The sequence below is a fragment of the Selaginella moellendorffii genome, unplaced genomic scaffold (genome assembly GCF_000143415.4).
Source record: "Selaginella moellendorffii unplaced genomic scaffold, v1.0 SELMOscaffold_27, whole genome shotgun sequence".
NCBI lineage: Eukaryota > Viridiplantae > Streptophyta > Lycopodiopsida > Selaginellales > Selaginellaceae > Selaginella > Selaginella moellendorffii.
In genome coordinates this window covers 1635925-1651799 of record NW_003314288.1, presented here as the reverse complement: position 1 = coordinate 1651799, position 15875 = coordinate 1635925, and the positions used below count along the sequence as shown (strand labels likewise).

Here is a 15875-nt window from a genome sequence, read left to right as displayed (position 1 = left end):
TTGAGAATGGCCATGAAGCTTCTATCATCTGGAGAGAAGCCCTGAGCTTCCATGGACCAGAAAATTTCGATAGCCACCTCTTAATCTTGTACTTCGGTAGCATATAACTTATCAGCATGTTCTAGTGTTAGTGATTAGGCTTTATCTATTCAAGGTTTGATAATTTTAATTTTTCAAGAAAACAATAGACGATTATTTGCATTTTTTATTTTCTCAAAAATTAATTTGATAAAATCTCCACTCAGAAAATGCGGTGACAGTGCTATTCCTGTTATCGCCGCCATGGAAACACTTGCCAGGCATCGTCCGTGGAGCCACAGGTACATATCAATAGTGAGGTTCAGAGATCTAATGGCCTGAGCATCGATGTCATGGCCAATCTCTAGAGCTTTCAGCTTCACCACGGCCACCTTTCCAGCATCGATCTCGACTTCACTGCCTTCAATCAACGCTGCCAACTTTGTGCATACCTTGAGGTCCGGGTGTTTGGGAGAATTCGGAAGTGCCGCATCTGTGAAAAGAGTTCCAGTGTCAGCTGAGACTTCTCTGAGTAGCCGAGGATAAGCAACGTCTAGAGAACCACGTCCTGGGCTTGAGCTGGGATTTTTATCGAAGGTCCAGCAAGGGCGTACATGTCAACGAGCGTGCTGGCTACGAACACGTCTGCATCAAGTCTGGCCTGCAAGTGGATCGCCATTCCTGCTTCCATCACCTTGCTTCTTGCTCTCGTCACCCAGAGAGCGAAAATGCATACACGACTGGCGCACACGAGTGCTCAGGTACGTAGCAAACAAAGAGAATGAGATAAAAGTTGTGCAGAGTGTGAACGTTGGCGCTCTGGAAAAAAAGATAAGGATCCCATTGCCAAACGAGAGGAACTCTGGATGTTTTCGCTCTTGTGGATATGTTTGTGAAGTGAGTTTTCGACAGGTTGCTCTGCCAGTGTGGTATCATGGAACACGCTAGTCATGGGATACATAGAGAATGAAGAAGCAGAGCAGGAGAGTTTGCGAGTCCTAGTGCTTGGGATGCCTTTCACTGCTTGCATTGGATCCTAGACCCTCTAATATATGTGTTTTGTCCTGCATCTATAGCCGAATCTCCAAAGAAGGACAGCACCAAGATCTTCTCCACCTTGGTTGGAGCTTCGTAGATGAAGATCAGAGGTGGAGAAAATTTGCAGCTTTAATGGCTCTTTGTGGAGTGGTATCCGGTGTGGAACACCTTCATGCAGAGAAGAATAGTATGGTCAAGATAAGCGTTACTTCCCCTTGAGACGAAGCATTGAAGCGAAGTTACAATTTTGCTAGAGAAGTCAAGAGCTTGTCTAAAGGTCAAGTGAGTGAACAGCTTGCCATGCTTGGGTGCTGTAACTTCTTTGCAATAAGATCCTCTTTTTCTTCTTCCTCCTTGTCTCACGTTCTTTCCAAGCCATGTTGTGGCGAGTGGTGTTCTTTCTCGAGATTGGAATCTGGAAAGTCCAATTCATCTTGTGACCCGGAATGCTTGACGACCCATGGATAGGCAGCCTCCGTCTCGCGTCCAAGTGGAGCAACTGGAGAATGAGATCCCTGGCTTCATCGCTCACGTTCGTCCAATCGGGCAAGCTCATGGGCAAATCCTCCCAGTGACTCAACCTCATTCCCTCGATCTCAGTCCTTCAACCCAGACAAGATCTCAATGCGTTTCTCGGGGTGGAAAGACGAAGATCGACTCGAACAGAATCAATGGGAACTTTAAACACTGACTTCGAAACGAATTCCAATGAAAACTCCATGGCCTGTATAGAAAGAAAACAGAAAGAGACATCAAATCAAAGAGAACGCTGGGAACTTATTGAATCATTTGGGTTCTCTGTGAATGCAACCAGTAATTCGTGCAAAAAGAAAAAATTTCTCTTTTACTTAATACGTTTCAAACCCTCGAGGTAATGCGGAAGATCGTCTGGGATCGCTGGAGAGCAGCAGCAAAGCGCGTGAGTGTTTCTCCATCCTTTCCACCCTTCTACCCATCACAGTGACAGTTCTTTAGGGAAGACGAGGCAGCGCTTCAAAGTCCCGGTATCTTTGTCACGGTCTCGGCGCTCAAGGCGTGCAGCAGTACCCGAGACCTCGAGGCCGGGAAGCTCATTCACGCCGCTTCCATCCGAGATGGCAGCCACACGGACGTCTTCGTGGCCAGCACCGCCATCAGCATGTTCTCGCGATGCGGGAGCCTTCCCGAGGCTCGCCTCGTCTTCAACTCCATTCTCGACTGCTGCTACGCCACTGCTGTCCCCTGGAACGCCCTCATGCTCGGCTACACGGACAGCGGCCAGGGAGAGCTCGCCCTCGACCTCTTCTCGAAGATGGAGTCCGAATACAGCCTGCCACCTGATCCGGGAACCTTTGTGGCCGCTCTCAAAGCTTGCACCAGCGTCGCGGCCAAGGAAGACGAGCACCCTATACTCAAGGTCGTGGTGAAGTTCAGGAGCCTCGAACGGGGCATGGAAATCCACTCCCGAGCTGTGACTTCCGGCTGTGAGTTCCTTGGCTTCGTCATGAACAGTCTCGTCGACATGTACTCCAAGTGTGGCAGCCTGCTCGATGCTCGGATGGTCTTCGACAGGATGGCTTGGCGGACTGTCGTGTCGTGGAACTCGTTGATTCTCGGCTACGCAGAGAGAGGCGAGGAAGAGTTGGCTGTGGAACTTTTCTGGTCCATGGAAGCTCAGGGCTTCTCTCCGGATGATAGAAGCTTCATGGCCGTTCTCAAAGCATGTACCAAGCTTGCCGAGAAGGACACTGGCCAGGAGATCCACAGCAGGCTCGTCAAAGTGAAGTGTCTTGGCTGTGGCATGGCCTTGCACTTGAAAGCTACACGGAGTGGCTTCGACGGTAACTTGTTCGTTGCCAGCTCCTTGGTCGACATGTACTCCAAGTGTGGCAGCATGCTGGACGCTCGGAGAGTCTTCGATGCTTTCGCACAGCACGATGTAGTGTTGTGGACAGCCCTCATGCTCGGCTACGTTGAAAACGGTGACGAGAGGCTGGCTCTGGAAATCTTCGACTACTTGCAAGGCCAGGAGGCCTACTCCATCGCCAACTCCCTCACCTTCGTGGCTGCTCTCAAGGCCTCCATTGGTCTTGCGTCGAGGGAACCGGATCAAGAACTTGATGGAAGGATTGTGAAGCTGGAATCGCTGTCCAGGGGCAAACGCATCCACTCACAAGCTGTAAGCTGCCGCTGCGACTCGGATATCATGGTGGCCAACACGCTGGTGGACATGTACGCCAAGTGTGGTAGCTTGGTCGATGCCAGGAGGGTCTTCGACTGCATGCCTTGTAGAACCGTGGTGTCCTGGAACGTCTTGTTGCTCGGCTACGCAGAGAATAACGAGGGAGAGCTTGGTCTCGACTTGTTCTCTCGGATGATGGCTGGCAGTGACGATAGAATAGCACCGGATTCTCGATCTTTTGTCGCAGCTCTCAAGGCCTGCACTCTCGTCGCGGTGAAAGAGGAAGGCCAGAAAGTCGACGGGAAGCTCGTCAAAGTGAAGGCGATGGAAGCAGGAATGGCTATCCACTCGCAGGCCAGACTTGACACGGACGTGTTCGTAGCCAGCACGCTCGTTGACATGTACGCCAAGTGTGGAAGCTTGGTGGACTCGCGCAGGGCCTTCGATAAAATCCCAGCTCAAGCCCGGGACGTGGTTCTCTGGACGTCGCTTATCCTCGGCTACTCAGAGAATGACGAGCCTCAGCTGACACTGGAACTCTTCTCGCAGCTGCGGCACTTCCAAATCCTCCCAAACGCCCGGACTTTCATGGCTGCTCTCAAGGCGTGCACAAAGTTGGCGGCGTTGGAACAAGGCAGTGAAGTCAAGATCGATGCTGGAAAGGTGGCCGTGGTGAAGCTGAAAGCTCTAGAGATTGGCCATGACATCCACGCTCAGGCCACTAGATCTATGAGTGAATCGGAGCTCTTCGTCTTCAACCTCACGATCGATATGTACTCCAACTGTGGCTCCATGGACGATGCCCGGCGAGTGTTTGACACCATGGCGGCGAGAGACATGGTTTCCTGGACCGCCCTGATACTCGGCTACACCGAGAACTCACAGCCGCAGCTAAGCCTCGAGCTCTTCTCGTCTCTCAAGCTGCAAGCGAACGAATGGTTCCCAAATGCTCGAGCGTACGTGACTGCTCTCAAATCCTGTAGCTCCGTGCTGGATGTGGAGCTTGGCCGACAGATCCACGGCGAGCTCTCCAGGTTCGGCCTTGAAAGCGATCCAGTGGCAACGAATTCCCTCGTCGATCTCTACGGAAAGGCTGGAAGGATTCTCAATGCCCAGCTCTTGTTTGACGTTTCTTCTTCCAGCAGCATCATCACCTGGAATGCCCTCGTCACTGGCTATGGCAGGCAAGGGGATGTGGAACGCGTCTTGGATCTCTACCAAAGAATGACCAGCAGCGAGGGCCCCAACCCGGATGGAATCACCATGGTTTGTGTTCTTGCAGCTTGCAGCCACGGCGGCAATGTGTCCCTCGGCAAGAAATATTTCCAGGCGATGCTGGATTCGCCTGTGACCCCATCCATCGAGCACTACCACTGCATGATCGATCTCCTTGGCCGGGCCAACGAGCTGGGCGCCGCATTGGAGATGATCACCTCGATGCCCTTCCGGCCAAGCGCAATTACCTGGATGACCGTGCTGGGCGCCTGCCAGAAGTGGTCCAATGCCCCCGTGGGGCGCCTGGTGCTGGATGCGCTGCTGGGGATGGAGGACATCGGCGACAAGGAGGACACGGCGCTGCTGCTGATGATCAACATCTACGCCGCGGCTGGAATGCGCGAGGAGCTGAGGGAGCTGGAGGAGATCCGCGACCGGAGGAAACAAGGATCCTAAAAAAGCGGTAATCCCCATAAGCAAACATTTGTTTTAAATTCCTGGCATATTCTACGTGATTAATTATTAAGTAGTTCAAATTTTCTAATTACATGTTCATCCGTTGTAGTCTAGTCGGTCAGGATATTCGGCTCTCACTCGAAAGACCCGGGTTCGATTCCCGGCAACGGATTTAACATTCTCGAAGTTGGATTCAAAAGCCCCTCCAAAAAATTATAAAAGTGACTTTAGCCAACTAAATAAAAGTGAACTAACTTTATATTAAAACAAAAAAATTTAAAATAAAATAAATCTAAATAAAGTGATATAAAGTAAAATTTAAAAACTTGATATCATTTAATTGTTTTAATTTGTATACAAATTCCAACTTATGATAATATATTTAAAATTATTTTTAAATTTCTAATATTACATATTTTTTGCTTACACTCATATGCAATAAAAACTGAGAAAGAATGGGGAAGAAATTATACCTTGAAAAATAAAGAAATTCAAAACATACTTAAGCATGGTTTTCAAACTTTAATACAAAATATAAACTCAACTAGACATTATACTCGAAATTATAATGACGCCATCGCCATTGATTTTGGAAGAGGTTCTGCAATTATTAGTCTTCATCGTATGGATGGTACCCCTCCATATTGTTCCTTAAGTAAAGTTTCAAATAATACAATTTATGGTAATACATTAAGAACTGGAATACAATATCTCATTAATAAATATTGGAAAGATATCCAATATGGACGTTCTAGTTTTGTTAGAATAACATCTGAACATTATGAAATATTATATAATGTATTTTATTGGTGGGAGGATAATAATAATATGACTATTGTCATAAATGATTTATATAAACCTCAATACTATGAAAATTGTCACATAACTAAATCTACTTTGAGTGCTGGATTCTTTAATAATAAACTTTTTCCTGGTGAATTTCTAATATCACCAAATGGTAAGAATATGCTTTTGATATTATCAAATTGTGTTATTGCACTTTATTCAGGAAAATATATTTTGTGGAAGTCTATTAATAATGAAGGTTTTCATTCATGTAATCTCAAGCTTCAAAATAATGGTAATTTCGTATTGTATTCAAAATCTAAGAACGTAATATGGTCTATAAATAAATTCTGTACTTTAAAACCAAATTTCTTATTATTCACTTTTCTTGCAATTCAAAATGATTGTAATTTAGTAATCTATGAAGCCAAAATACCAAATAATGTTTGGCGGACAACTAATACTAATAATCATCCATACTGTTTAAAGTAATTATTCATAAGACTCAATTATTTGAGACTAATCTATTGCAATCTATAGTATCAATTGTCTATATAAATATATAATTCCCTATTTTTTGCCATATAATCACAATTATTTCTTTAGTGAAGAATATAAATTTTCATTGGCAAATATCAGCCATAAAATCAATGACTATTGTTACAGAGCTTACATATATAGATTAGCTGGAATAATTACCAAATTATCAATCCCTTTCCACCAGCAATCTAGTTTTTAAAACTTTTAAGTCAATGTCTATTCTTTATTTATATACAATGAATGGACCAAATTCAGTCAAGCTACAGTAATTAACATAGCTACCATATGATATATGTATATATACACATGTATTTGAAAAACTCCTATCATCCTCCCCTCATAATGACAATGAGTCTAGTGGAACCATCACATAAACTTAAGACTCCTAAAGCACCACCTCACTATACAACATAGTTGTTGATGTTGCCCACTACATCTTGGAGTAGGAGATTCATGCACTATATTCTCAAGGCACACCATTCTTGGAAAGAGAGTATATGTGAGCAAGAGTGAGAGAGAGCCTAAGGGAACAATTGAGGGATTTTTTAAGATTTCTAGGGATTAAGAGCATGATGTAGCATTCCTCTTATACAAAAATCTTCCACAATGTTTTTCCTAGGTAGGTTTTCCCAGGTAGTTTGTGAATGCAAAAAAAAAAAATGGTCTGCTTGTTTATAATAATTGTCTAAATCTTTCTGATGGGGTTGATTTTTTGCTTAGAGGAAGTTGGGCCTCTAGCCCTTTCCCTAGTTCACCCTTAGACTCATTGTGGTGATTATAGTGGTGATTTTCTTCTTTTGGATGAAGTTTTTCCATCTCATCTTCTATGACAAATTTAACATGAGAATGATGGAGTTCTTATATAAATATTTAAAGCATTGATTCTCACAATAGAGCTCTGGTAAGTAATAGAGAACTCCTTAGTAATATCATGCTTGTTTTGGTTGCATTTCACAATCAATCCAATAGAAGAAATAAAATCCATTCTAGTATTGAAAAAAAACTTTTGTTTTTTTTGCTCACACACTTGTTTAATAAAGAAACCTCCAATCTCTAAGTAGAAGTAAGGAATCCCCAATGATGTACTAATGGCAAGAATTGATCATCCCTCCACTCAAATGCATACAAGGGATTGTCTTTAGCAACAACTAAATTGGAATTGATCAAAAAGCCTAATGTGTGAGGTGTGGAGCTGTGAATGCCACTTTAGGGCATGATAACATGTGATTGTTGCTTTCTCCTCTTAACCTTTAGCTTTTGTTTCATAAAGGTTCTCCATCTTCCTTTGACCACTTAGCTTCTTGTTCTGCACTCAAAGCTTCCTCTGTCTCCACCACCTTTTGGCATCGATGCCCAATTGAAAGGCCTAACTCACCATTAAGATTTCTTTATAATGGCTAAGCCTCTTGAATCTTGTGCACTCCTCTTTGTCTAGAAGTGCCTCTTCCTCATGAAGAAAATTCTCCACTCAATCCTCCTCTTCTTGGATTTTGTTTAAGCTTTTGAGTTGCTACTTTATTGCCTTTCTTCTTGTCCATCTTCCCTTTCTTAAATTTTAGTATTACATCCTCTCCTAGATGATATATTTCCTTGGCCTGTTTGTTCAACATGTTGCTAAGGTTTTCCCTTATGGTTCATCATCTTGTGGCTCTCTTGGTGTTGTTATTGGTTTTTAGTTGCTTGTGGCTTCATCTCTAGCATGGTCAAGATCACCTCCCCAACCTGATGCATTGGCTTCTCACTTTTCAGGCAAGGCTTTTGTAACCAAGCAGAAAGCTTTCCAAAAGGTTGATCTCAATACTCGATCTTCACTCAGGAGGGTTAGTCTCTTAGTACCATAGTTTTGGTAAGAGCATGTTGTTAAAAGAGAATGATTTAAAAGACAATCCAAAAAGGTTTAAATTTAAAAGAGTGCATTTTATTTTTCAATCAGTTAAAAAACTTAGGATACTTAGGGTTAAGTGTTTTTGGGCTTCAATAGTATTGGGTTGGATAACCTTCTAGAAAGTCCAAATTCAAAAGTTTACATTTGGTATTAAAAAGGGTTTTAATATTTGAGGTTAACCATCCTTGGGTTTGAATAGTATAAATTTTAGTTTACACATGTTATGTTAACCATCCTCTTTCACTATAGACTATAGATATCACTAAAGAACTAAGTGCCTGAGATAGTGGCTAAGTGAAACAAATAAAGCTTAGTTTCCCAAACAATATCCCTTCCTAGCTCCCTCACTCTACTTTTTTTGTATTTTCTAAGGTGTGTAGACTTTTACTTTGAATTAGTATGGCAATCTATAGCAATGATTCCATTATCCACTCATCCTTTTGTTCTTGCCTGGGCTTCTCTAAAGTCTATCTTTCCCTACTCAACATGGCTATATCATTTCCTTTATCCTGCTATCTCTATTGGGAAAACCCTTGCCCTAACCTTGGTGGGAATTCTTAACCCATTGTAGTTGCTTTGGTGGTGATACCACTTCTGTCTACAATATATAATGTTTTGCCCTTTACCCATTTTTTTTTCTTTGCTTTCCTTACCTAGTAAGAGAACCCATTGAGCTTTATAATTTAATTAATTGGTGTAAGAGTTGTGAATAGCTTTTCAAAGGAAGCCTCATTAGTTTTTATGCCTTCTTTTATTATTATTCTCATTTTAACTTTAGTTTTTGAAGTAAGTGCCTTCAGTCCTTTTGGTTTTCAAATTTGCTCACCAATGAATACTTACTAGGTGTGAGTTTTCTTTATCTAGTTTTATGTTGTACATGTTCACTTGTTGCTGCTTCTTCCCACATATTTAGCATTGCCATTTCTTTTGTGTCCCTCACATCTGCTCTAGAATGATTACCTTGTAGCCTTGAGAGCTTGTCAACTCCCTTTATCCCCTCATTTCTTGTCTCAAATGTTTACTAGAGCTTGCTCTCTATTCCTAAATTATTCTTGCCTAGTTGCTCATCATCGTTTTCTATGCAGCCAGAGTGTGGTTGCTTGTTCTCTCCACTTAGTTGCCTTTTCCCTTATGTTAGGGTTTTATTGTATGCTATTTTACTTTTGAGCAACCTTTCTTGTGACCCATTGCTCTATTTGACTCCATCTTGGATATAAACAAATTAGAGACAATAGAGAATATATTGTAAGGTTAGGAAAACAAACTAATATAAAATCATCAACTTTGTACTCTACAAGTGAATAATGATAAAAGTTGTAGCACTATTGTTTTCTCACATGTATGTAGCTTAACTGTTCAATAAACTTTACTCAAACTAGTGAAAGAATGCTTGTCAAATATTGATCCCAAGACCTAGCATTAACAGTTCATGGCAATTGCAAAATTAAACTTAGTTTTTTTGGTAATATCCATTATGACTATATAAGAGTTTATATAATGAAGCACTAAACTTTATACCCCTATAATATATATACTAAAATGATAAATAACCATCTTTATCCGAATGCTCAAAGTTCACATACTTCATATATAGAGGGATTAAGTTCAATATCATGGGGGTTCCCAACACTAGCAAGTGCAAGTCAATGAATGAGTTTGGGAATAGAACCTATGGAGGTTATAAATGAGACTCCTCAAAATGGTCAAAAGTGTGATTAAGTGAATAAGAATAGAAAATTTAATTGCTTATAAAAGGCCATTTAAATCCTTAAGTCATGAATAAAATTTATGGAGGTTGTGAGTGAGACTCTTTCAATTGGTTGAAAGTATGGTTAAGTGATTAAAGTAGAATGAAAAAATTAATTACTTACATGTTGTTAAAGGTGGCTGAAGAAAGAGTATGCACAAGTTTCACAAGGTCTTGACAAAGCACTAACCACAATATGCCCAACTTGATCTGTTCTGACGTATTTAATTCCACACAAAGTAAAATTATTGGAAGGCATCATCACAATCATTTATATATCCAAATACAAGCTTGAAGATATTTGGGAGAATGCTCTAATTAACATGAGTAGCTGCACAAACCATTATACTATTGTAATATTGTCTTTTAGAGACATGTAAGAAACTCATATAGACACTGAGCATCATCTCAAGAATGATAGGTGGCAATCACTATAAAGTGATTGAGTTAATAGTACATATCATCCATAGGATTCCCATAAAAAAATTCTAAATGGATGTGAGGATTGACAATAAGAGTAGGAGAAGTTGTATCATGTGTTGTGAATGCCACTATTAAGGACATTTAAAGCTATCTTTCAACTCTATCAAAGTGAGTGTATGAAATATAGAAATAGAATATAGAAATATACATATTCAATTATCCCAAAAATTTTAGTATATATATAAAAGTGAGTGATCCAATATCCCACTGCATTAATATTAGTATATAGCATTGTAGCTATACACTTGGACCTCATACACACACACACATATACATATATACATTATATCTAATTAATTAATTTAAATGAATTGTTATATTTTATTTTCTTTTAAAATGTAAATTTTTCCTTATCATGATGAAATAAATTTATATATATTATGCTTTTCATTTGAAATAAATTTAAAAATATTATATATATTTTTTGCAAAGTAAAATACACTTTACAATCAAATCCATTTGCAAATATTATATACACTAATATGAAAAAATCCTCCTTAATTTAATTTTAAAATCTTCAACCAGAAGAATGGATATATAAATTCCAAATAAAATCCAAATTGACAGACTTAAATGCCCAAATAAACTTATAGTTTTTCTCATTTGCAGCATTTGTCTGCAAAGGGGAACTACATTGTTTGGTGAATCAAAATCTAAACCATATAAACCCTTGCAAGCTCTACAAAGAGAGTGAAAGCTCCAGGAAATCATTCACGACCAAATGAAATTAATCTCATCCTCTTTCACAAAACTTTGCACTTTCACCTTATATGCAAGAACAATCTTTTCAAGTTGTTATTTTGCATTGAATCTTTCAATGCTGAAACTTTTGGCGAATCTGAGCCAGGCTAAGAATCTGATAACAGAATCTCAAGATTCCTCTATTGATGCCTTTCCTTTTTAACAAACTTAAATTTGGGTTAAGTGGGGGCAAGTGCTAAATCTACTGCATTTCAATTGCTTCTATACATTCTGAAACACTGGCATTTCTCTCCATTGCAGCCATGAGAGAATCAAATGCCTTGCTTTTGTTCTTTATAAGTGATCCGGCATAGAGAACCTGATGCAAAACAAAGTCCGAGAGAAAATGAACGTATGTAAAATATCATAACTTCTTACAGCCCATCGAGTGAGATTTTGCTGTTGTTCGTTACTGAGTTTGGGTTTGGATCTGTTAATGAGCCTCTGCATTCAGAGAGCATAAGGTTGCAAAAAACCTTTTAATGTAATCAACCTGAAGAGAGAATAAATCGGCAGACTGGCCAATAACTTTGTCATATTTTAGAGCCTCGGCAGCAAGCCCAGCCATTGAAACGACAGCCAGCCTGATACAATAGAAAGAAACTTCAAAAGAAAGAAAGGAGTTCGAGTTCAGATACCTGTCAAGTTCGTTGCCGTCGAGAAACCCTTCGTAAATTTTCTTCTGTAGCTTTTCATCGACCAAGTTGACATGCTCTTTGCCGATGTCTAAAGAGTATCCCAGAACAGGAAGGCCGACCAGATAAGCAACTGGAAGAAACATCAGCGTATACAGTTCTTGCAGAGTTCATGTTTCTACTTACTGAGGAAATGAGCCGCTTCATGACGAAGAAGCCGCTCTTGGTAATCTGGAAACACCGATGAGAAGCTGTTGATAGCAGCTTGTAAAAGCCTGGAGAAATCAGCTGTAAGAAACTCAGTGAGAAGCTTCTCCTGGGTTGAAAATTAAATACCCCGGTGCTGTGCTTCCGATGGCCAGAACTGCTAGTGAGATTCCTCCCAGCAGATAAGGAACGAAGAATCCCCAATCCTGTCAAACTTTGTTACAATGAAAGAGAATTAACTAGCTAGATAGATCACGTACTCCGGGGAGCTGGCCCGCTATAACTGCAAGAAAGCTCGTTGTTCCTACAACCGTCACCAAGAACGCGAGCTGCAAGAGCATCAACATCAGCTGACAGGAAAAAAACCCAAAGCAACAGTGAGAGTAACTCACATCGTTTCGGACACTCGGAATAGCGAGATTCTCCGCGTTTTTCAGTCCCAGCGAAGTTAGCTCGCGCAAGTACGTCTGAAAAAACCGAAGAGTCGATAAAGAAGCAAAAATTGTCTTTTACATTTCGACGAGAAACATTGGGCTGAGATTTCCACTGCTTTGCCCATCCCGCCTCGCTCAGCTTGTCCAGCGCCAATCTCACGCTGTCGGCATCCTTCTGCATTGTAAATCTCTAGGCTTAACCAACACATCCAAGCGCTTTGCTTACCGACGAGATCGCATCACCGAGCGATGCAACAAGATCATTCACATCATTCACATTCGCCGATGCCACAGCACCCTCGCCATCCCCCGCCGCCGCGGCAGCACGGACGCATGAGCGCGCCCTTCCACTGGGAAGAACCCTAGCACAATGCCTGTGAAAACCTCCTCCATACGAGGCGGGAATGCAAGGCAATGTGATAGCCATAGAGAACGAACGAGAGCCCGCCACGTGTCTAGGGCAGGAAATCCAGGTCAATCAATCAAGCATCACCTTTGGATCCAATCCTTCCAGACAATGTCACAATCCATCATGCATGACCTCTGCCCATGATTGGCAATGTCACAATCAAATACATCAAGTTCTCTCCGGGAGCCGGCCAGCCTAAAATCCTCACCAAGAAAACAAAGAAAAGATCGACCAAGGACGCACGCAGTTAGGCGGCACGAACAAATAAAGCAAATAGGCGGGAGCGATTATTTTAAAAAAATGTTCGTTATCTCGAGTCGATCATTTGTCACTCTGATCGATCGTGCTCCTTGTCTCTCCTAGCTCTACATCCAAAGAATTTTCCTGTGGATTCAACGGTTTCTTCTCTTCTTGATCCGTGTCAGTCTCCTCCTCCTCTGGATCCTGATCGTCCAGCGGTGGGGGGCGCTTCTCCAGCGACTGCTGGTACGCGATCCCCCCGCCAATGCAGGTGAGCAGCGCGATCGTCCCCGCCAGCGACGCGTGCCTGTCCCACACCACCAGATTTATCACCACGGTGAGCAGCTTGTTCACCACCCCGAGCACCGTGAAGCTCGTGGCGGAGATGTTCTTCCGGCAGGCAAACCCAAAGAACGAAATCGACAGCCCAAACGCGCACGACAGCACCACGGGCAGCCAGGTGCCCAAGGAGCGCCACTCCACCGCCGCCACGCCCGCCACCGCCGCCCCACCACGAAACGACGCCACTGCCGCGCTCCCCTCGCCAGTGACTAGCAGCTCCACCGGGTATAGCAGCAGGGCCTCAAAATTATTGTAGAGCACGAGGCCCCACGTACCCAGCCCCACGGTCATGACCACATGCTTGATATACACAAAGTCGACGGCCATGCTGGCCAAATAGGCCATGGCCCATCCGTACGCGTGGAGCTCGAAGTGGGAGTCCGTGGCCACGTACGCGGCGGCGCCGCCCAGGATGAGCGCCAGCGCCGCCCAGGTTCTTGGGAGCGGCCAGGGCTGGCGGAGGAAGAGTGTGTCGCCCACGGCCACCAGCAGCGGCACGGCGGAGCGAAACACAATGAATGTGTCGACGTTGGCGTGGAGGAGGAGCTCGCTGTTGGTGAAGAGGGACATGTAGTAGCAGAGCGCGGCGGGGATGAAGCGGAGGAGCGTGGCGGCGCGGAGGGGGTCGTGGTCGAGCAGCCCCGCGCCGCCGGGGCCGAGGAGGAAGACGGCGAGCGCGCTGGTGGCGTACTGGAGCGCGGTGAGCGAGCCCGGGAAGGGGAAGCGCATCACCGCCCACTTGTTGATGATGGAGAGGAGCGACGCCGAGAGGCAGTAGCCGGCGGCGGTGCCGTAGACAGCGGCGGCGTTGAGGAGGAAGGCGGGGGGCGATCCCAATTTCATGGTTGCTGCGCGATCGATCTGGAGGGGGAGATCAAGAAGAGGGAGCGAGCGAGCGAATTGGATCGGGGAATTCGTTAGATTGAGAGGATTGTGTGTGTGAGTGTGTGTGTGTGTACCAGAAGCCAGCGGGATTTACGTTGCTGCCGCCGCTTTCGCAGGCGCGCCTCCTCCATTCTGCGCCATTGCGCCTCCGCTTCCCTAGAAAACTAGAAACAGAGCATAGTAATCTCCGGTACGGAATTAGACAACGTCGTACGGCGGGATCAGATCTTAGATCCGGTTGGCGATGGCGAAGGCGACCTTGCAGTGCTTCTTGGCCTCCTCCAGCCGCTGGAACAGCGCCTCGCCCTTGTTCGCGGCCTTGACCAGCTTTAGCTCCGCCTCGAGCAGCTCCATTGCGCGTAGCAGCTCCAGGACGTCGAGATCCCCCACGCCCTCCTCGCCCATGAGCTTCTTGGCGTCCTTCCTCACCTTGGCGATCACCACCGCGCCCGATGCCGCGATGATCTGTCCGCTGCCGAATCCCCTGTCCAGCAGCCCGCCGTACATGATCATCAGGTCCCCGATCGCCGCGCCCTTGCCCCGCGTCAGCACCCATCGCTTCGTCCTGTATGGGGCGCTGAATGCCTCCACCTGGCCGCGGTTCCTGGCCATGATCTTGGCCTCCTCCACCGATGGCCCTCTCTCTAGCTTGGCATTGCTCACTTCCTCCGCTGGATTGCTCGCATTCTCGACATCCGGCTCTGCAATCCCTCCATCGGTCTTTGGATCACCAATGTCCTGATCGCGAGCCACTGGGAGCCTGCTTGGTGATTCCGATTGGCCAGAGCAAACCACAATTCGCAGATTTCCCTGCAATGCGTGCCGTGATTGACATTGCTTCCGGCCCGGGCTCCAATGCGCGGGCCGAAACAATGTGGGGGAATTCGCGGCCAGTCCCGCCATAGCCAGGGATGGGAGATAAGCTGGGGGAGCGAAAATGGACGGTGGAGATTTGATAAGAAAGAAATGCATTGTCTGTCATGGGAAGATTTAAAACAACAAAAAAGGGTAGCGGAGGCCACACTGCTTGTTCATACTTAGTGCCTTGCACATGATCGAGAAAAGCTTGTTTCTTCTTTAAACTAGGAATCTGACCTTTCATGGTATGAATTTAGTGTTTGCGCTCAGCTTGAGTGTGGAGTCCATTCTCCTGGTTTGAAGTAGGATTAGCCATGGATGTGAAAGTATTAAATGAAGTTCTTAAGGTGGTAATTTTGGATTTCACTTTATTAACTTCACTTGAGGTATTCGTCAGGCACTATGTTTTTATTTTTCGTTTTTCCATTTTTTTTTACAGGCTTGCAATATGTTCTCTAGATCGTGTAATGATTCCATAGTCAATTTTATTAGTGTTTTATGGGCATTTTGTTCACCATCTAAATGGTTGAGGTCTAATTTGCCTTTGGGTTCAAAGCTTGGAAATGATAATGGTGAGCTTGTTTTGGGTACAGAATTGTGGAAGACATCAACACTTTTTAGTGGATGCAAAAGGGATGCTCTAGGGAAGTTGCTTAAACAACTACAGCATTTCCATTGGACAATTATGTTTCTAATGAGAATAGTTGTATATGGTATATTAATAAAATAAATCTCTCCTTATAAAAATCCTAAATTAGATAATTTATTTTGTATTTTGAAATGCTATTTAACTTT

General features: G+C 43.8%; 3 protein-coding genes and 1 non-coding gene across 4 annotated transcripts; 2 read left to right on the top strand and 2 right to left on the bottom strand.

Annotated features, from left to right (window-relative positions):
• Positions 1-1516: 1516 nt before the first annotated feature.
• LOC112348202 (pentatricopeptide repeat-containing protein At4g39530-like) lies at positions 1517-4888 on the top strand. Its single transcript, XM_024680332.1, has 2 exons — positions 1517-1588; positions 2024-4888. Exons 1-2 carry the CDS (start codon positions 1517-1519, stop codon positions 4886-4888), a joined length of 2937 nt encoding a protein of 978 aa, XP_024536100.1.
• Positions 4889-4987: 99 nt separating this feature from the next.
• Positions 4988-5060, top strand: TRNAE-CUC. Its single transcript has one exon. It is a non-coding gene; the product is annotated as a tRNA-Glu (tRNA).
• Positions 5061-11221: 6161 nt separating this feature from the next.
• LOC9629583 lies at positions 11222-12797 on the bottom strand. Its single transcript, XM_002975283.2, has 10 exons — positions 12573-12797; positions 12426-12521; positions 12305-12379; positions 12173-12241; positions 12042-12118; positions 11892-11980; positions 11709-11838; positions 11564-11654; positions 11449-11514; positions 11222-11389 (listed from the first exon to the last, which is right to left on the bottom strand). Exons 1-10 carry the CDS (start codon positions 12771-12773, stop codon positions 11273-11275), a joined length of 1011 nt encoding a protein of 336 aa, XP_002975329.2. The 5' UTR covers positions 12774-12797; the 3' UTR covers positions 11222-11272.
• Positions 12798-13020: 223 nt separating this feature from the next.
• On the bottom strand, positions 13021-14197 carry LOC9629582 (GDP-mannose transporter GONST3). The gene has a single exon (XM_002975282.2). The coding sequence runs from the start codon at positions 14178-14180 to the stop codon at positions 13077-13079; it is 1104 nt and encodes a 367-aa protein (XP_002975328.1). The 5' UTR covers positions 14181-14197; the 3' UTR covers positions 13021-13076.
• Positions 14198-15875: the final 1678 nt, after the last annotated feature.

Bases quoted from the DNA above. Each gene is read 5' to 3' on its own strand.
- LOC112348202 (XM_024680332.1), top strand. From the start codon at position 1,517: ATGGATAGGCAGCCTCCGTCTCGCGTCCAAGTGGAGCAACTGGAGAAT. The intron at 1,589-2,023 runs GTTCGTCCAATC...TCACAGTGACAG, and splicing joins TCCCTGGCTTCATCGCTCAC to TTCTTTAGGGAAGACGAGGC.
- LOC9629583 (XM_002975283.2), bottom strand. From the start codon at position 12,773: ATGGCTATCACATTGCCTTGCATTCCCGCCTCGTATGGAGGAGGTTTT. The intron at 12,242-12,304 runs GTGAGTTACTCT...ATGCTCTTGCAG, and splicing joins TTCCGAGTGTCCGAAACGAT to CTCGCGTTCTTGGTGACGGT. The intron at 11,981-12,041 runs GTATTTAATTTT...TGATTTCTCCAG, and splicing joins ATCGGAAGCACAGCACCGGG to GCTTTTACAAGCTGCTATCA.
- LOC9629582 (XM_002975282.2), bottom strand. From the start codon at position 14,180: ATGAAATTGGGATCGCCCCCCGCCTTCCTCCTCAACGCCGCCGCTGTC.